Genomic DNA, 21277 nt, shown 5'->3' on the forward strand with positions numbered 1-21277 from the left:
GGGGCTATTTTGTGTTGCAAAACTAGAAAGAAAGAAACCACCTTAAGGGTGGTGACAGATGGGGACATTAGTCGCCCAGTGACAAATCTCCTCTAATGTGGGCGACTAATCTCCCTGTACTGGCTTCCCGCCGGCAGGATACGAATCACCATCGGGATCTATTCGGATCTCCTCGTGATCGACTAATCTCCCTGTCTGCCACCACCCTAAAGGCAATGTATGTAGATTTCAAGTAAGCAGGAAGACTATCCACAGTGCAGTAGCCCTGGGTCCAATAAGATTTTGGAGGCCATTTGAACCAAAGGTTTTTTTGTGTATGATTGTGCAGAGAGGCCCCAAATTATAGTCTGGCATGAGCTGAAGGTATTATATAATATTGCGTCTTTTCAATGACATTAATGACATGTAGGTATGTAATTTAAACTAATTGTACTGATAAAATACATACTAGTTTGAGTAAAAACCATGGTCACCCATACCAAAAACTCTCCCCTTTCCCTGCCCTACTCAACGACATAAGTCTGAAAGGTCCCCCACTTTTCCCCTCTTTTTCCTTGTAGCCAATCTTATTTCTTTTATCCTATTTATCCCTATAATATGTTGACATTGCTAGTGTTGTAGATTTGCTTTTTCTATGTGCAGTTGATCTTTATGTTTTATTCTTTTTGAATTATTGAACATTTTGCCCTGCAGCTATTATGGTCAGAAATTTAAAGGACCATAAACCTAAACAAAATGAAATGATTTATGTGAACCCACAGACCAGTTATTTCAGTCCTGTGCATTTAAAATGTTTTCTGTGATTATTGCATTGAGTTTGCTGTCTGATCAGCCATCATTTACTGTAGATTGCAAGTTCTAATGAGCAGAGTCCTTTTTCCCTTTTGTATCAGTCAGTAATTTTATGTTTGGTATATATGTCTTTCTATTGTAAAATTACATGAAATATGTTAGTGCTCTTTAAATATGGGTTAATAGCAGTAATCTGTTGTATAAACAAATGTTATGGCCAGTCCATTTGGTGTAATGGATTAATACATATTTTTGACCTTAAAAAAAGGTATTGCTATTTATTAATACGTGCATCGTGCTGTTTAAGAGTGATGAGATTTTGCAATGCTCAGAGGCTGTATACATTATAGGGCCTACTTATCATGCTTTGTAAAAAAATAAAAAAAGATGACCAAATACAACGCTTATCACCAGGCATCACAATGTAAAAATCAGAGTACTTATCATGTTGTGTATTGATTTTCAGTGATTGTGTACCTCTGGGTCCCCCTGGTATACCCCTGGTATATACAATCACTTGGGGTGCCTAACCCCCAAGTAAAGAGCACCTTTCCATCTCATTTAAAGGAGAGACTGAAAGATGAATAGGAGAAAGATAGACTTTATGGAAATGATGATTGAAAAAACATTTTCTATGACTTTTGTCACATTGACATATTCTGCATGAGTGGTTCTTTTTAATCCTTCCTAATCCGAATTTGAATATGCAAATTTATCAGATTCAGTTCAGATTTTGAATGAATTCTTGATAGAAAATTCAAGATTTGGCCATATCCAAAAATAGTGGATTTGGTGCAGCCCTAATCTTAACGTTGCTAAAACTACAACTTACTTCGGCCCCATGCAGTAAAATCCTTCAACAGGACAGCAACAAAACATTTGAAACTGCCCTGAAATGCATCTCATTTTGTTCCATTGGCATATTCTGTTGTGGCTTTTACATGTTATTTCCAATTAAAGCTTAAATGAGAATTTTAGATTGAGTATACTATTGCTAATTTGTGTAGGTGTTTTATGGCTTAATGATGTACAATATTTAATTACATTTTTTGGAATTATATAAAAATCATAATGATTGTGAAATCACATTGTTCTTTCTTTTTAGATTCAGAATCTCCATACAGTTGGACAGAAGAAGATATAGCTGACCTTTATGATCATACGACAGTCATCATTGCTGCTGATGGTAACATTTTCTTCATAAAGCCTTAAATCTGTCCCTGTTGCTTAAAGTAGTAGGGGCAAATTTACTTAAGAGCGAAGTGGCTAATGCTAGCGAAAATTTGTTAGTTTGACGTCATTTCGTTACTTAGCTGATTTACTAACGTGTGCTGGTGTAAATATACTAGCGAAGTGGACATACTCTACCGCTACTTCACACCCTTACGCCAGACTAAGTTGTGCTTTGGCGAAGGGACATAACTACGCTAATTCACTAACTTGCGGATTTTACTGAACGTTACCTCTTGCGCCAGACTTGCCTTCGCCACCTCAGACCAGGCGAAGTTCAATAGAGTAGATAGGGATTGCTTCAAAAAAAGTTGAAGTCTATACATTTTTAAGGGTGATAGGCTTCTTAAGAAGCAAATAATTAACATTAGTATTATCATTTCCGACTACTTATAATAATGACTGTGTAGCAATCTGCTAACACACATTTTTAATTGTTTTATACAGCGCAGGAATAGACGCATTTAGCTTTTTTCAATGGGGCTGTACTCTCACAGGCGCGTGTAGGCGCCGAACGCAGGTTGAGACACAACATGCTGCATTTTTCCTGCGTTCAGGCGCCTACACGCGCCTATGTGAGTACAGCCCCATTGAAAAAAGCTAAATGCGTCTATTCCTGCGCTCCCCTGCAGCTGAACGCTGAAAAACGGAACGCAGGGGAGCGCAGCTTCAAGCGTTCGTCAGTAAGAGCCCCAAACATCAATCACTTTCAAAATGTTCCTGGTTGAAAGCAGACTGTTTTTCATTGTGAATTCTTGTAAGAATCATGACGGATTGATTGGATATCTGCACCTAGACAGAAAGCAGGCAAACTGGTATCTGGCAGGATGAGCATGTGAATCTTAGACCACTGTATCAGCTTTATTATAACTTTATTTTTTTATAATGACTTGTAGTTCATTGTGACAGCACATGCGTTATTGGCCGAAATAAAGACTGTTTTCTGAAGTAATAAATCCTGCTGACCCTTCATCTACTGTATAAAACAATTAAAAATGTGTGTTAGCAGATTGCTACACAGTCATTATTATAAGTAGTAGGAAATGATAATACTAATGTTAATTATTTGCTTCTTAAGAAGCAAAAGTAGTTTGTTTAAAGTGTTTTTAATTAGCTTAAATATAGCACAATATGTCCAATTAAAAGAAGGAAAAAAAATATGTGTTTGGGATTTAGTTTGTAAAAGGTTACTATAGCATAATATTTACTCTTGTGAGTCATGTTAAACCTATATTTAAGGGCAAGGAAGATTAAGATACTTTTCTTGCTTGCTTTTTTCCTGATGGAGTGCAGGGCTAGCTCCCTGTAACACTACGAGGAGCCGGATTCTTCTGGTTTGGGGTTTTAATGAGCACTAAATTAGTCTATTAGCCTTATAATAGTACAGTGTCAGTGCATCGTGAGTTCTTGCAACTGATTTCCATGCACAAACATTATTGAAAAATCCGAATATAATTTTAGCAAGTAACAGTTTACTAGAAATAACAAAAGATGACTTTACAAGCTATTGAAGGTATACTGTAAGTGGATTTATGACTTTAGGAGCTGATAGTGTTGTGTAGTAAATTTATATTTACCTATTAGCTTTTATGAGTTTGTTGTATTACTTGCAAAGTAGACCACATGCATTGATAAAGAGTTTACCAGTTTTATACAGTAGCTGAACATGTTAATATGTGTATACAAATTTGGCCTGAGGCTTAAGACCCACATACACGGGCCGATAAAAGCTGCCGACAGACTGAAAGCCGGCCAGATCTCAATCGGTGTGGATTATGCAGTCCGGCGATCCGACCGCCCGCATCAGATGCATTATGATCCGATCGTGTGGGCACATAGGGGAGAGATCTGCTATTTTGCCAAACGAGCGGATCTCTACGTCTATGGCCACCTTTAACCCTTTAAGTGCCACAGAACGTATAATCTACGTTCTGTGGAAAAGTAACTTGAAATGCCACAGAACGTAGATTCTACGTTCTGCAGCACTTCCGGGTTGTGGAGCGGAGGAGCGGCTGTTAGAGCCGCTCGCTCCGTTCCGCTTCGATCCCCTGCCCCTAGGCAACGAGCAGAGCAGGGGATCGAGCGGCCCCTGGGGCGCGATCGCCCAGGGGCCCAAAAGCAGCAGCAGGCACGTGTTACTTACGTGTCCTGCTGCTGCAGCCTGCACTGCGCCGTCGATCTCCGCCCCCACAGCACAGGAACACGCAGATCGTCGCAGATGTCTTCCTGGGACCCCTCCACATCGTGTGCAACACTCTTCAGCGACTTTTTCAGGTTAGTGCAACAATTACACACACAAACACACCAACACACACTTATTACAGTAATACACACTTAGATTCACACTTACACATACATTTTTGGGGATTGGGGGGGTCACTTACACTCACTGCACTTACACACACGTGCACACGCACACACGCGCACATAACATGTAATTTACCATTTGTGCACACGCACATACATGGTATTGTGGGGTTTTTTTCTTATCGCATTGTCTCTTTTTTTGGCTGAAAAAAATGTTTTATTGCCATTACGAATAGCGTATTCGCTACCCGTACTGTGCAATATCTTTTGTATGTTATTTCGGTGATTATATTGCAATTTTGGGTATTTTGGTGCATTTTTAGCCATTTTATTGAATTTTTAGCCATTTTATTGCATTTTCAGCTCTGCATATGTTGTGTTCACTTGTTTCTAGCCGTATAACCTGTTTGGCCCAGCTAAAATATTCAAACTGTGATTCTGACGACGATAACACTAGTCTGGAAAAAAAACATTGATTTTTGTGGTTTTATTGGATTTTTTTTCATTTCACTCTTTACTGCCTTATTTTGTTTTGCCTTGAAAATTTTATCTACTATATATCCATTTGGGGGTCTCTGTGCGCCACATAGTTTGGTATATCTATGCATATTGGGCATCAAAGTGTTCAGTAGACCCCTGGCGTTCATATTTAGGATGTTTTATGCTGATACGTTACGAAATGTGGAGCATATAATGGGGTAAAATTCAAGCTTTGTGACGATTTTCAGAAATTTGATAAAAACCGTTATGTTCAGCATTGCTTTGCAGTTTGGCAGTTTGCAGTAGAAACACATATTTACCCATATTGGATTCGTCAGAATGTATACTTTCTGAAAATATATGGTTTTCTGGGGTCTCTGTACTGTTAGGGGGGTCTAATGTCGCATAATACACACACCAGGTGCTTATATTGCAGCAGCCAGCGCGTCAGCTGTGAAAATGTATATACACTATTGTCATTTGGTGGTCTCTGTGCGCCACATAGTTTGGTATATCTATGCATATTGAGCATCAAAGTGTTCAGTAGACCCCTGGCGTTCATATTTAGTATGTTTTATGCTGATACGTTACAAAATGTGGGGCATATAATGGGGTAAAATTCAAGCTTTCTGACGATTTCCAGAAATTTGATAAAAAACCGTTATGTTCAGCATTGCTTTGCAGTTTGGCAGTTTGCAGTAGAAACACTTATTTACCCATATTGGATTCGTCAGAATGTGTACTTTCTGAAAATATATGGTTTTCTGGGGTCTCTGTACTGTTAGGGGGGTCTAATGTCGCATAATACACACACCAGGTGCTTATATTGCAGCAGCCAGCGCGTCAGCTGTGAAAATGTATATACACTATTGTCATTTGGTGGTCTCTGTGCGCCACATAGTTTGGTATATCTATGCATATTGAGCATCAAAGTGTTCAGTAGACCTCTGGCGTTCATATTTAGGATGTTTGATGCTGATACGTTACGAAACGTGGAGCATATAATGGGGTAAAATTCAAGCTTTGTGACAATTTTCAGAAATTTGATAAAAACCGTTATGTTCAGCATTGCTTTGCAGTTTGGCAGTTTGTAGTAGAAACACTTATTTACCCATATTGGATTCGTCAGAATGTGTACTTTCTGAAAATATAAGGTTTTCTGGGGTCTCTGTACTGTTAGGGGGGTCTAATGTCGCATAATACACACTCCAGGTGCTTATATTGCAGCAGCCAGCGCGTCAGCCGTGAAAATGTATATACACTATTGTCATTTGGGGGTCTCTGTGCGCCGCATAGTTTGGTATATCTATGCATATTGGGCATCAAAGTGTTCAGTAGACCCCTGGCGTTCATATTTAGGATGTTTTATGCTGATAAGTTACGAAATGTGGGGCATATAATGGGGTAAAATTCAAGCTTTGTGACGATTTTCAGAAATTTGATAAAAAACGTTATGTTCAGCATTGCTTTGCAGTTTGGCAGTTTATAGTAGAAACACTTATTTACCCCTATTGGATTCGTCAGAATGTGTACTTTCTGAAAATATATGGTTTTCTGGGGTCTCTGTACTGTTAGGTGGTCTAATGACGCATAATACACACACCGGGTGGTTATGTTGCAGCAGCCAGCGCGTCAGCCGTGAAAATGTTTATACATATTGTCATTTGGGGGTCTCTGTGTGCCACATAGTTTGGTATATCTATGCACATTGGGCATCCAACTATTTAGTATACCCCTATGTTTATATTTAGGATGCTTTATGCTGGTAATGATACATGGACAATACGATGCTGGAAAGTTGAAGCTTTGAGGCAATTTTCAGATATTTCACCAAAACCGCCAAATTTGGCAAAGCCTTGCGACTCAGTAATTTGGAGCAGAAAGGCATGGGTACCCATTTTAGATTCTGTAGAATGTGTACTTTCCAAAAATGTATGGGTTTGGGGGGTAAACATATATTTCTGTGTTTTTACCCCACAAAAATGCAGTCAATGTGCTGATTTTTCATTAGCTGAAGTTACCCACAGGACAATTTGTATGTGCTAACTTCATTTTGGGGCCTCTAAATGCCATATACTTTGGTAAACCTATGCACAGTGGGCACCAAACTGTTTGGAGGACCCCTGGCAATCACAATTTGGGTGCTTTTTTGTGATACGTAATGATACATGGGCGATATGATGCTGGAAAGTTGAAGCATTGAGGCAATTTTCAGATATTTCACCAAAACCGACAACTTTGGGAAAGCCTTGCGACTCAGTAGTTTGGAGCAATAAGGCATGGATACCCATTTTAGATTCTGTAGAATGTGTACTTTCCAAAAATGTATGGGTTTGGGGGGTAAACATATATTTCTGTGTTTTTACCCCACAAAAATGCAGTTAATGTGTTGATCTTTCATTAGCTGAAGTTACCCACAGGACTATTTGTATGCACTAACTTCATTTTGAGGCCTCTAAATGCCAGATACTTTGGTAAACCTATGAACAATGGCCACCAAACTGTTCGGAGGAACCCTGGCAATCATATTTAGGGTGCTTTTTCTTAGTACGTAATGATACATGGGTGATATGGTGCTGAGAAGTTGAAGCTTTGAGGCAATTTTCAGATATTTCACCAAAACCGACAACTTTGGGAAAGCCTTGCGACTCAGTAGTTTGGAGCAGAAAGGCATGGGTACCCATTTTAGATTCAGTATAATGTGTACTTTCCAAAAATATATGGGTTTGGGGGGTAAACATATATTTCTGTGTTTTTACCCCACAAAAATGCAGTCAATGTGTTGATTTCTCATTAGATGAAGTTACCCACAGGACTATTTGTCTGCGCTAACTTCATTTTGAGGCCTCTAAATGCCAGATACTTTGGTAAACCTATGAACAATGGCCACCAAACTGTTTGGAGGAACCCTGGCAATCATATTTAGGGTGCTTTTTCTTGGTGCATAATGATACATGGGTGATATGGTGCTGAGAAGTTGAAGCTTTGAGGCAATTTTCAGATATTTCACCAAAACCGACAATTGTGGGAAAGCCTTGCGACTCAGTAGTTTGGAGCAGAAAGGCATGGGTACCCATTTTAGATTCAGTAGAATGTGTACTTTCCAAAAATATATGGGTTTTGGGGGTAAACATATATTTCTGTGTTTTTACCCCACAAAAATGCAGTCAATGTGTTGATTTTTCATTAGCTGAAGTTACCCACGGGACTGTTTGTATGCGCTAACTTCATTTTGGGGCCTCTAAATGCCAGATACTTTGGTAAACCTATGAACAATGGCCACCAAACTGTTTGGAGGAACCCTGGCAATCATATTTAGGGTGCTTTTTCTTGGTGCGTAACGATACATGGGTGATATGGTGCTGGGAAGTTGAAGCTTTGAGGCAATTTTCAGATATTTCACCAAAACCGACAATTGTGGGAAAGCCTTGCGACTCAGTAGTTTGGAGCAGAAAGGCATGGGTACCCATTTTAGATTCGCTAGAATGTGTACTTTCCAAAAATATATGGGTTTGGGGGGTAAACATATATTTCTGTGTTTTTACCCCACAAAAAATGCAGTCAATGTGTTGATTTCTCAGTAGCTGAGGTAAAGTCCTGATCAATTTGGATGTGCTAACTTCATATTGGTGTCTCTAAATGCCAGATACTTTGGTAAACCTATGCATAATGGGTATCAAACTGTTCAGTGGACCCCTGGCAATCATATTTCAGGTGCTTTTTCTTGGTACCTAATATAGTTTGGGATATGCGGAGCAGCAAAATAAAACCTTTGAAATGATTTTTCAGAATTTTGAATTTTTTTTTGAAAAACCGCTGTGTTCAGACAAGCTTTTATGTTTGGTAGTTGGGAGTAGAGAGACATAGTTACCCATTTTGTAATCGGCAGATTGTGTACTTTTCAAAAATGTATGGTTTTCTGGGGTAAACCTACGGTTTCAGGATTTTTTGCCTTGGAATCTAAAGCAAGCCGTTTTCTGCCTTAGTGCTTTCAAAATTCAGTAATATACTGCCGGGAGTTTTTGAGGTACAGAAGTCCTAAATCTCCCTAAAACTATACATATCTGGTATTGGCACGTTCGAGAGACATAAGGCTTTCCAAATCAGTTGGATTTTCATCCGTAAAATGAAATATTTTTCTGGTATAAATTGATATACGATGAAAAATGGTAATTTTTCATTTTTTTTGGGTATTTAGCACTATAAATTTTTTTGCACAGGTGGAAATACATGAAAACTCAGGCAGATTTAGAAAGCTCAGTTTCTACCGAAAAAAACAATGTATAGTTTTCCTAGGTAAACTATAGGTTTCCCCTCAGAAAATGCCCCTAAAGTGAGAGAGCACAAAATGTTTCAAAAACAAAAACATTTCGCGTAACCAAAATGTGAAATTCTGCTGGCACTTAAAGGGTTAAACAAACAATGTATGTAAATGTAAATAAACATTTTGTAATGAACCCAAGAGCATAGTAAAGAATTTTTTACATACTTTAGTACTTCTTCTCTGTTGGGTTCTTTTTTGAAGGTCCTCCTTGATTTTTAGCCATTTACATCATGTTTGTAGAGTTTTTGGGTAAAGATGCTGCTGTGTGATGTTTCGAGGAATCGCAACTTGCCTGGTAAACTAATTCTGAGGATCTTTGTGTGTAGCAGTGATGTTGATGGTCCTGCTCAATGACCTGAGACAAACACGCTTAGGACCTTTTCATACAGTGTACTCCACTGTTTCATCTCTTCCAATAGTATCAGAATCCTCTCTTCTGGGATGTCATTTAGCACTCTCAACCACTCCACTATCATGGCAGTTTTTAGCAAACTGTTCCCAAACTGTGAGGCTCCCCTCCCTAGAAGGGACCCAAGCAATGAATGGGGCTATATATTGACGCAGTGTTCATACTCACCATAAATGCTTGCATTGCAATTTGCTGTTATGTTAGAATATTTTATTCAATGAATAAAAATTAATCGTCAACATGCTGAGCAGGAGAGTAGAAAGGGGCTGTGTACTAATAACCCAACATTTTACCTTTGCATATTCTAATGGATGAGAAAAAATAAAGAAAAAAAATCACAAATGGTTTTGATGAACGTCCAGGGGTTTAGGTTTGCTTTGTTTAGCATCCTTACACCAGAAGAAACTATATACAGAATAAAAAGTAAAGAAAGTGCTTGCACAGAGAAGTGCAAATGATCTTAGCATTGACGTTCCAAATGACCCAAGACCAGTTTGTCATATTGTGTAAAGGTACATCAAAACCATTCACAGCCATTATAAACAAGACTTGTGAGATAATGAAATAAAAGGCAATTAGTTAGCACCAGATCTTGTAACCTGTAATTCACTGATTAACTATATCTGTTTATATCTGATATACATTGCTTTTTTTATTACATTACCCCAATAGTTGGTGAACAATTCTTAGTTTTGTTTAAGAGGAAAAACATCTCAGAGGACAGAGGAGTGTCACTGTATGAAGGGACCAGTGTTCTCAGAACAAGATATTATCAATTTTACTGTTTTTAAAATTCTCAGGTTTTGCTTGACGATACTGCATATGTACTTGTGCAATATCTTTACTTATTAGCACTTTAAATTAGTAGAATTGTCTTTGTGGCTGTCCGTAGATACAAATATTACTTGGGAAAGTAAATGCTTATATAGTTCTCTACCATGTAATTAGTGAGTATTTGCTGACCACCCAGAGTACAGATTGCTGACAGTGGAGGTCGGAGCTTTAAATATCTGCACACTCCAGATAATATGCCACAGTAGGCTTCAGAAAACACAATTAAAGAAGCTATATAGTGAATACATTGAAGCTCTTTGGAGGGCACCAGGGGGGTTGCAAATGCAACCACAGAAATCCCAATTTTCTTTCTTTTATAATTCATCTATCCAAGAATCGCAGTAGCCATTATGACTGCTCCTTTATGTTGTATCATTTAAATATTTTACCTTAATTACAGATCTTATTATCGTGCAGCATTCTTCCATCAGAGTGCAATCCAAACTCCTCATCTTGGCTTGTTCCTATCCAATATAACTAACCTATTTCTAAAAATGCCGAAAAAATTGCAAGAAAGTGCACTTCATATGCTATATTATACTATGTATATTTTCATTTATAAAGTAACATAAAGTCAAAGTGAATAAGATGGGGGGGAAACTGGTGTTGGTGTTATTTCTCAGCGTGATTTACTTGTGTTGGTATAACTTCCCAAATAAGAGTCCCCAGGACATGGCACTGTAGAAGATTTTAATCTCATATGATGACATTTGTTCATTAAAGGAGAAGGAAAGTCATTTAGCACCCCCAAGTGAATGTATTTACTTACCTGAAACCCTGGACCGATGCTCCTATCAGCAAAAAACTGCACCGGCCCGGGGTTATTCCAGCAAGCACCAAGGAGCGGTCCTCTTCCAGCTTCTTTCTTCAAATTTCCTGGGGCAGATGCATGCGCAGTAGAATGAAAAAGCCAACTCTCTAATGCGCATGTGCAGCCTGCAAGAAGAAGCCGGAAGAGGAGCGCTCTGTGATGCTCGCTGGAATAACCCCGGTGCAGTTTTCTCATAATAGGAGCACCGGCCCGGGGTATCAGGTAAGTATATACAATCACTTGGGGGTGCCAAACGACACTCCTTCTCCTTTAAGACTTTCCTTCTCCTTTAAGACTATCCCTTATGTATGTGTGTGCCATAGGCACAGAGCTTTCCATACACTCAAATGTTTCTTTAGTCCTGGCATTTCTAACTGATAAAAGCTTATACAGAATTTTACAGAGAGATTTTTCCTTGCATTCATTTTACATGTTTACACTTTTCTCAGATATCCTAGCATTTTGTGTTGGTGATGTTTCCATTGGAGAGACTCAGAGAGAGGAAGATGGCTCCTGTGAAATTGCATTTCAGATTGCTGGGGGTCACTGGTATAGAGTCCTGCAGTAGGTAGAGTACCCGCGGGATACCTGCAAAAGCATTGTGGGTACCCCGCAGGTTGCAGGTAGCATTTTCGGGTGTGAGTGTAGATGCAGGTTGTGCTTCTAATCTATATTTCTTATATAAGCTGTATTTTACTCCTTAAAGAGATACTGACACCAGATAATAACCTTTTTCTATATCTATCATAGTATTGTCTTTGTACACTATTTATAATTTTGACATAACAGTATTTGCCTGATGCTTTTACATGACCTATGTTCCTCTATGAGGGGGCTGCCATATTTGTGCAGCAGTAGTCCTTCAGCATTAGAAACTCTAACTGGCAAGTTGAGAAGAGGCAGTCAGGTTAGCAAAAAAGTCAGGTTTAGAAACTTCAACTAATAATTACTTACAAAAGCTGAACTATCAGTGGAAAACGATCAACATGATCTGTCAAATTTTTTCCTGTCCTGCCCACTTGCAGCAACAGCCCTTAATGTTTAATGGTGGTCAGTTAGTTACAGATAAAGAAGTTGTGGGTTGGGTCACGTAGCATGTCAAAAAAGCATGTAAAAACTTGGGTTGCGGGTCCAGGTTGTGGTTCTGGGTTGGGTTTCAAAAATTGGTTCTGTGCAGGACTCTACACTGGAGTGTAGAAAAATTATGTCCTTTACTAAATTGATTAAATATACTAGCATGCTATACATAAGAATGTCAAACTAATTTTGGAAACATAAATAAAACAATAAAAATAAAACTATGGTAAGTTGTATCACTGGGGTTGACATGTGCATACTTACTTCAATTTGTAGTCTTTGCAGACAAACGAAACTTTATTATCAAGTGTATTTATAAAGTAGGTCTCATGATGCCTTCATGATGTTTGAGCTTTTTCGAAGGTTTTGCCTGAATTTGAGCGATTAGAGTTTTTTTGGGCAAAAAATCGATTAGTTCTCAGTTTTTGCTTGACTGCTTTTCGGGTTGTTAACCCCGAACTCGTCGAATAGAGTTTTTTTCCCATTCAATTTTTTTCTTAAATAGGGAACCATTCAAGTTGTGAGATCATTCTAATTTATTCGAGGTATTAAAAAACTCTAAAATTCGACCTTTGATAAATAACCTTCTTAAACATGACCTACTGGGAAGTAAACGCATAGCTCGCTGCAGTCTCATCAAAAAAAGATCATTTGCAATAGTTTAAATTGAATTGGGGAGTAGTTAAGGCATAACTAGTTGAGCTGATCTCAAAACCACATCCACTGAAAATGAATCTCCTTCTTAAACCCTCTTATCATTTTTGAGCATTTTATGTATATAAGATTTTCTTTACACGGTTGATCAGTTCATAATAGCTTGCTCAGGGTGCTGAAATAGCAGTTGTTGACAATGCATTTCATTTTGATGTAATGGAATAGATTTAAAGTCACTTTGACATTTATAATTATATTTGTACTTCAACTACCTATATGTTTTGATTATCTTTTCTTTTCTTTGAGGAGAGGGAATTTATTTTTTATCTTTGTAGAATGTCCAAACATTTTGGCCAAGCAGACACTTTAGAAAAAAAAGTGGGGGGTTATATAATGTTTTTATCCTAAAGCAAAATGCTACAAATTGCTGTTAGGCTTATTAAATATACACAAGTCTGGTTACCCTTACATTCAGACTGTTCACCTTTTTGTTTTTGCTTTCCCCTGCCTAAGTAATGTATCCGCAATCCTTAACACATTCCCTTTGCTGTCAAACCTCACAGTTACTTTTAGGTGATTTCCCCACATTTTACGTCTCCTTTTCCAAAATATTATTATTATCATGGTTTTCCTAAAAATCCCTCTCTGGGTGATATGTTTAATTAAATGAAAATACTAACCACACGAACACCATGCCCAGCATTCCTCTGTACATTGTGAATTACAATTAATTTCCACTTGCTATATTCATCCACACATCACATTAAGTCGTGTGTCTTGACTTTGAGTTGTCTTGCGAATGCTGTCCCCTAATGAATACATTAATGCTTCACTGCTTAAATCATGCCATTAACACAGTAAAGTACTAATTTCAAATTAAAGCAGACTCCTGTGGCTATATCCTTTGAGTACTTAAAGCGTAAATGACTGGCGATGTCATGAAGTGGTTTTTTTTTTACATTTACAGTTAATATGTGTTAATCCAGCACTTAAAAATTAACTTTTTCTTGACAGTAAATGAAAAAAAAAATTATATAGTCCTGGAGAGAGACAAGTATGGCATTTGATATCTGTTTATCTTCTTTTGTAAGAACCAAAGCCATATTATTCTACACAGATTATCTGTTTTCTGCCAAGTAAACACATGCCTTTTAGCCCAATGTAGCTTCAATGTTTGTGCCCATTTTTACACAGAATCTTATGCATGTAACCATATTGGTGCTTCAGAAGCAGAATAACTGCACATGATATTAAATGGAGAACTAAACCATAAAAACAAATATAGTCATATTGTTGTTTGTCACTTGAGCTGAAAGTTTAAATTGCTATTACTGTTATTATTAAGATATAACATAGGATACATAGGGGCCCATTCACTAAGTTCGAGTGAAGGAATAGAGGAAAAATAGTTCGAATTTCAAATGGTTTTTTGGCTACTTCGACCATCGAATTGGCTACTTCGACTACGACCTTCGACTTTGAATCGAACAATTCGAACTAAAAATCGTTCGAATATTCGACCATTCGATAATCGAAGTACTGTCTCTTTTAAAATTTCTTCGACCCCCTAGTTCGCCACCTAAAAACTACCGAGGCCAATGTTAGCCCCCATAGGCTTGCTAACAATTTTCTGATCGAAGGATAATCCTTCGATCGATGGATAAAAATCCTTCGAATCGTTCGAACGATTATTCCTTCGATCGAACGAATTGCGCAAAATCCTTCGACTTCGATATTCGAAGTCGAAGGATTTTAATTCAGCAGTCGAATATTGAGGGTTAATTAACCCTTGATACATCTGCCCCATAATGTTATTGGAACGGCACAGAAATATACCATCTAGTCGTGATTGTATATCTATTATGTATAGCCTCCTTTTGCAAATGTAACATCCTCTAGATGCCTCCTATAGCCTTTGATGAGTTTCTGGATGGCGGTATTTTTGACAATTAGTCCATAAAAAATCTCTCCAGTTCAGTTAGATTTGATAACTGCCGAGCATGGACAGCCTGCTTCAAATCATCCCTTAATTTTTGATGATATTCAAGTCATGGGACTGTGACGGCCATTCCAGAATATTGTACTACTCCCTCTGCATAAATGCCTTTGTAGATTTCAAAGTGTGTTTAGGGTCATTGTCTTGTTGGAATATCCAACCCCTGCGTAACTTCAACTTTGTGACTGATGCTTAAACATTATCCTGAAGAATTTGTTGATATTGGGTTGAATTCATCTGACCCTCGACTTTAACAAGGGCCCCAGTCCCTGAACTAGCCACACAGCCCCACAGCATGATGGAACCTTCCAGACTATGAGTAAGTGCCCCAACATGGCACACGTCAGGCCATGTCCTAATATGTTTTAATAAACTTTTGCACTTTTTTACTTGTTGCCTGAACACTTGCCTGAACTCACATTCTTGGTTTTAGTTCTTACGTATATGCACCCTTGGACTGGGGTGAACTGGGGTCCTCCTAAATTCATATTCTATTTTTGAAATTGCATTGACTTTAGTAGTGCTCACATAGGTTGGATGCACCATATCTTATCATAACTCATCATATGCATGATGGAACCTCCACCAAATTTGATAGTAGGTAGCAGGTGTTTTCTTGGAATGCGGTGTTCTTCTTCCGCCATGCAAAACGTTTTTAATTATGACCAAATAACTAAATTCTTTTCTCATCAGTCCAAAGCACTTTGTTCTAAAATGACTGTGGCTTTTGTAAATGAGCTTTTGCATACAACAAGCAACTCTGTTTGTGACGTGAGTGCAGAAAGGGCTTCTTTCTCATCACCCTGCCATACAGATGTGTGCAAATTGTGCTTAACTGTAGAACCATGTACAGATACACCATCTGCAGCAAGATGTTCTTGCAGGTGTTGGAGGTGATCTTTGGGTTGTCTGTAACCATTCTCACAATCCTCCACATTTGATTTAATTTCATACAACTGAATACTGCTTCACTAAAAATCTTTGTTCAGAAAACACCCGGTACTCGGATGCTCCTGGAAAATGAAAGACATACCACTGTTATCTTTTTTGTTGAAAGTGGAGTAAATTATTATACAGGCTGAGAGGGGTTCCCAAACTTTTTCATATGACTGTAAATGTATGTCTCCTCATATTGCCTAACTGTAGCTCCCAAGCCAACAAGTATTTAAGAATTCTGCAACTGCTGCAGAACTGCAACTTGGAGCTCCAATATATGTATATAGCTCTGCTCATACTTGTTTTTTTCCCTTTGCCAGTTATTTATGATGATGACATAACAGATGCACTGTTCAAGACACTTTATCGAATTGCACACAGTTCAAGAAATCCATGCACTATATATTTATCAACAGAAAAAAGGTAATTTTTGTATTACAGAAATATTTATAAAGCATGTATAAGTAATGTCAGTTTGTTTACACAAGAGCCATGAATGTCTCGTAAATTACATTCTTATAAAAAGTGCTTAGTGATTTAATCATTTATAATTGGTGCATAGTGATGTTATTTATATCATATGACTCACAGAAACTTGCGTTTTATAATAATTAATATACATATTGTTATAAAGTATGACAATATTAAGTCACTCCATAAATTCCTTGGGGACTTGTAATATTTTTATATTGTACAGTAGGGAGTACATTGTTCGCTATATAAATTAACTATTAGGGGTGCAAAAGGATTCAAACTAATATTAGAAATATTACTCTGCACACCAACATGGAACATAAGATTGATGGCTGTATAGATGAGTAAACATTCCCTTTTAAGGTGTGGTTCATCTTTAAGGTAATTTTTAGTATGTTATAGAAGGGTTGGTTTTTTTACTTCTGACTCTTTCCAGCTTTCAAATGGGGGTCACTGACCCCATCTAAAAACAAATGCTCTGTACATTTACAAATGTACTGTTATTGCTTTTTATGACTCTAAAATTTAATTCAAGTGTGAACAACCCCGTTAAGATGCATACACGGTATGTTCATATGAGCAAGAACTACTAAACTAAAAAATATCTATATACTATATAGTATATACTATACTATATATGTTCCGTAACATTTAAATTATGGGTGCCTTTTTATTAAACCTTGTTTTTTTTTCTGGTTGAGTTTTTTAGAGGAAAAACTGGATTTTTTTGTGGCAAAATAAAAACTTGACTTTTTAGAGATTTATTATATAACCCATAAAGCTGCTACAAATCCAAATGTGTTGTGCCAACTGTACCAACACAGACTCAGCATGCAGAGTGTGCTTTGTGCTGCACAGGGGGGCAGAACCCCAATAGAAAATTTTTTGCATTCTTTTAATTTTATTTTGTCATTACAATTTTCTATTTTGTACTTAATCTGTAAAAATATTCATGTCATATGTAGAATGTCAGACTGCTCCCACACATTCTGCTTTATAGCTGATGAGCAGTTAGCCAGTAAAAGGATTATAAATTCACTTTCCAAAACTATTGAGTGCAAGCTTTTACGCTTTGTGTACATTCTCCCATAATTTTACACCATGTGATAGATATATTGTTCTGTAATGATGACTTTCCCTATGAGAACCCATTTATGAAACCAGCAACCCCATTTGTTACAAATCACTTGCAGTTCAACAATTATGTGTGTAGGTATACACATACATCCATACATAGTGCTGTACATTTTAGCAGTAAATTATGGGAGCTGTTTATCATTATTTCTGGAATTGTTAAGCCAGCAGCTCAATGTAAGAAAGATAGAAAAATATATGGGGAATTTAAAAAGATATGTATTTTATGCCACCCATTCACTTTATTCTTAGGGTGTAACCTATTTAAGTCAATAGAAAAATATCAGACAAATTCTGGAGGTCAAAAACAGTGCAAAAAAAGCGGTAATGGATTATTGCCATTTTTTACACCAAATTTCCCAGCAGCCACATCAGATTGTGATGCCTGTTGATTAGGGTTGCCACCTTTTGGGACCATGTGATCCGTACGGGGGGGGGGGCTGACATCATGGGACGGACCTCTGACATCATGGGGTGGACCACTGCCGTCAGAATGCTGCTTGGAAAAACGGTCAGGCAGTTTTCAAATATTAAAATAAAAATCTATACATTTAAAAAGATGAAGTGCCATGTGTTAAGACACACAGGAGGAAGGATGCCCTCCCCCTGTAGAGTTTATACTATACTACTCGCAGAGGAATTCAGTGATAGAATTGTAGAGATAAGTAGAAGCAGAGGTTTAAGAAGGAAGATTGCAGTGGAAACAGATGCGGTAAAGAGTCAGTAGGGCTCATTTACTAATTTCAGGTCATGCTGCAAAGTGCAAAAGACTTGGTGTAAACCAACATTATTTCTCATTGATTTAAATAGGGCCCTATATGTCAAATAAGCCACTTACAGATTTGTCTAAATGTTCCTCTTACATTATTTGTTTTTTCTAACCATTTTAATGTATTCACCTCCATAATTTCAATTAAACATGCATTTCCTTTTTAAAATTTTAGGTTTAATTTTACTATAAGACACATGGACATTACATGTGATGCTTACAATCATTTCCGTCGATGTTTAGAAAAATTTGAAAACATCAGTGATGGTAAACTAAAATGTACTGCAACAGAGATCAAGCCTACATTTCCTCAGTTCTTTAATTATGAACGAATAGAACACCTGGTAAGTTTTTAGCTTCTACCTGAGTTTACACTGCATATAATAACTACTTTCTGCAAGAGGCAAAATTTATATTTTATAAGTATTTTTTTTATACTTCGCGAATCTGCGTATTTTTCTCTCTAACACAATTATTAAATAGACATTGTTACAATTAACTAACTCATGTTTACATCTTGGCCTCTTGAGTGGTAATAGCCCAATGCGCAGTATATGAGGGATTGGTATTGCAATTCCAGGGATGTAATCCCTGATTTAACACTGTAAATACAAGATAAATTTCACACTTTATATGTAACTACCATCAATTTGTTACCGTTTGATGTTAAAACATAAAAGGATTTACTCAAAATGTTGCCCATCAAGCAAATTTCAGAATACTTAACTCTAGAGTAGAATATTTGTCCATCTATCCAATTGCTAACTACAGTGCTAATGGGCAAATTCCCTAACCGTCGAAAATTCGCCAGCGACAGCTTTGCAGCCATCGCAACACTTCCCAAGGCATAAATTCACTAGGACAACAGCAATTCTCTAAAGTGCGAAGTTGTGTTCAGGGCACCGAACGCTGGCAAATTTTCGCTAGCATAACTTCGGCAAGCAAAGATACGCTCATTTGTATATGGCGGGAAATGATAAACTTACATGGACGTATATGTTGCAACAAATACTTGACATTACACAAGTCTAGGGAACCTTAATAAATAAAATAGAGTTGTTATAATGCCCTACACATGAGCCCAGTGTATAGTTTATGTTCCATATGTTAGAAAATGGAGGGGTGAACCCGGTTACCCAAAAAATAATTTTTTACGGACCTTTGCAGGCTTTGCAGGAAAAGACGCCAGCATTTTTTGTGACTTAAAAATTATGCACTAAAAATTGAAGAAGTCCTATGCACTCCAATGCACTTCGCCTGGTCTGAGCTGGCAAAGGCAAGTCCGCAAAACGAATGAGGTAACGTTCAGTAAAATGTGCATCTTAGTGAATTTACGTCCATTCGCCAGATCGAAAATTCACCTGGCGTTAGAGTGCAAAGCAATGCTAGCGTCTATCTCCTTCGCTAGCGAAGTGACGGCTGCGCCCCTTAGGAAATCAGCGAAGTTCTGGAATGACATAATGCTGGTGAATTTCCGCTAGCGTTATACACTTCGCCCTTTAGGGAATCTGCCCCCAAGTGTCTTAGCCAAACCTAGATAAACTCTTGTTTGCTGCCCCCCTGGGTAATATGCCTAATCTCTTTCTTTTTCTTTAACAGGAGCTGTGGAAAATTACTGCAGTGTCACTTACTTGACTGGAAAAAAAGTTAAAGATGACCAACCCAGTATTAATAGTGAATAGTGATCCCTGAACCAAGAACAAAGAAAATCTTGGCAAACTCTGTAATCTTGCTCTGATTCTGTCAAAGCAAGTAGTAGCTTTAGCAAGTATCAGACAGAGCAATTGACTCAGTATCACAAAACATAAAAAAGCCTTATATTTTAGATATTTAACTAAAAACAGAATGCACATTTTTTCTTTTTCGTGGTGCATCCAGAGACCTGTGGACCCCTTATGTACGTATGTCACCAGTAACAATTAGTTGTGTAATCCCACAAACTCTATCCACCCATAGCTATCAAACATTTAGAGGAACATTTTAATACTCCCCTAAACTCCCATAAATTCTAAATTCGACCAATCGAATTTTATTTTAAAAAAGAAAAAAAGAAAAATTTATTGTAGATTTGAGTGTTTTCTCCGAAAAAAAACCAGGAAGGCTGTAAACAACTCAAAAATTGATCCCTGGACCCCTCCCACTGACTTAAACAGCAATTTGGCAGGTTTTAGGCAGCGAATAGTAAAGGGCCAGAGTATTATAAATCTCGAAAATCGAATTTGAATGTTTTTGACCATAGAAAAACTCAAACATTCAAATTTCTAATTCAGATTTTCAATTCGGCCCTTGATAAATCTGCCCCTTAGTATTATAAATTTGGTATCTTCCAATGGCACAATAAGTGGATATGTATAAGATACTAGATAGCCTCTCCAAGCCTAGGAGTCTGCTATAGTTATTTCAGTTTAATAGTCAACTTAAAGACCCCAAGTACAGTATATCATCCTGTTGAGCAGTTATTTTAATGAAATACAAATTCTGCTCTAAAATTGTCTTTTACATGTTGTTTTATTTCAAAGCATTGAAATTCATGTTTTTAATGTGACAGTTTTATGTTAGAAAAGCTTGAAAAAAATAGTGAGAAAAAGGGCTATGCTGTGTACAAAAGTTTCCCACACATTTTAGACCAGACTTTTACCATTATCAGTTTTAAGTGTTTTATACACACTATTTAGGAGTAATGTGGGCCCTTTTTCCTAGATACTGTATATGTTTGGGCTGGGAATGGCTTTTGACTGGACCATTGCAGGACATTTGACTTTTGTCCTTGAGTCACTCCAGTCCAATGTTACTTTGGCCTTGCCTTTGGGCTAAATGCCCTGCTGGAAGATCTCCCAAGATTCGGTTCTTTTGCAATATTTTTATCTGTGTCTTGTACTTTTCACACTTTCTTCTATTTTAACAAGATTCACAGACCCTTTTGATGAAAAGCAGCCCAACACAATGATGTTGGCACCACCCCCATACTTCACCCTATGCAGGGGCCATCTTTTTTTGCATAAGACTTGCCTGTAAGTGTGGGGCAAATGAAGTTATTATGCAAAAGAGTC

The 21277-nt window shown here is 37.5% G+C and overlaps 1 protein-coding gene across 2 annotated transcripts in view; it reads left to right on the plus strand.

The window, feature by feature from the left end:
• Window positions 1–20337, plus strand: part of mettl22.L (methyltransferase like 22 L homeolog) — a 44658-nt gene extending 24321 nt beyond the window's left edge. The window contains exons 8-11 of one of the 2 annotated variants that reach the window (XM_018236274.2): window positions 1898–1978; window positions 16171–16273; window positions 18403–18571; window positions 19827–19865. In XM_018236274.2, the coding sequence (XP_018091763.1) occupies window positions 1898–1978; window positions 16171–16273; window positions 18403–18571; window positions 19827–19862 (389 nt within the window). In that variant the 3' untranslated portion in view covers window positions 19863–19865. Of the gene's footprint in view, window positions 1–1897; window positions 1979–16170; window positions 16274–18402; window positions 18572–19826 lie in introns of both variants that reach the window. The other variant, XM_041576784.1, reaches the window with a different exon arrangement.
• Window positions 20338–21277: the final 940 nt, after the last annotated feature.

The sequence above is a fragment of the Xenopus laevis genome, chromosome 9_10L, assembly GCF_017654675.1.
Source record: "Xenopus laevis strain J_2021 chromosome 9_10L, Xenopus_laevis_v10.1, whole genome shotgun sequence".
NCBI classification, from domain to species: domain Eukaryota; kingdom Metazoa; phylum Chordata; class Amphibia; order Anura; family Pipidae; genus Xenopus; species Xenopus laevis.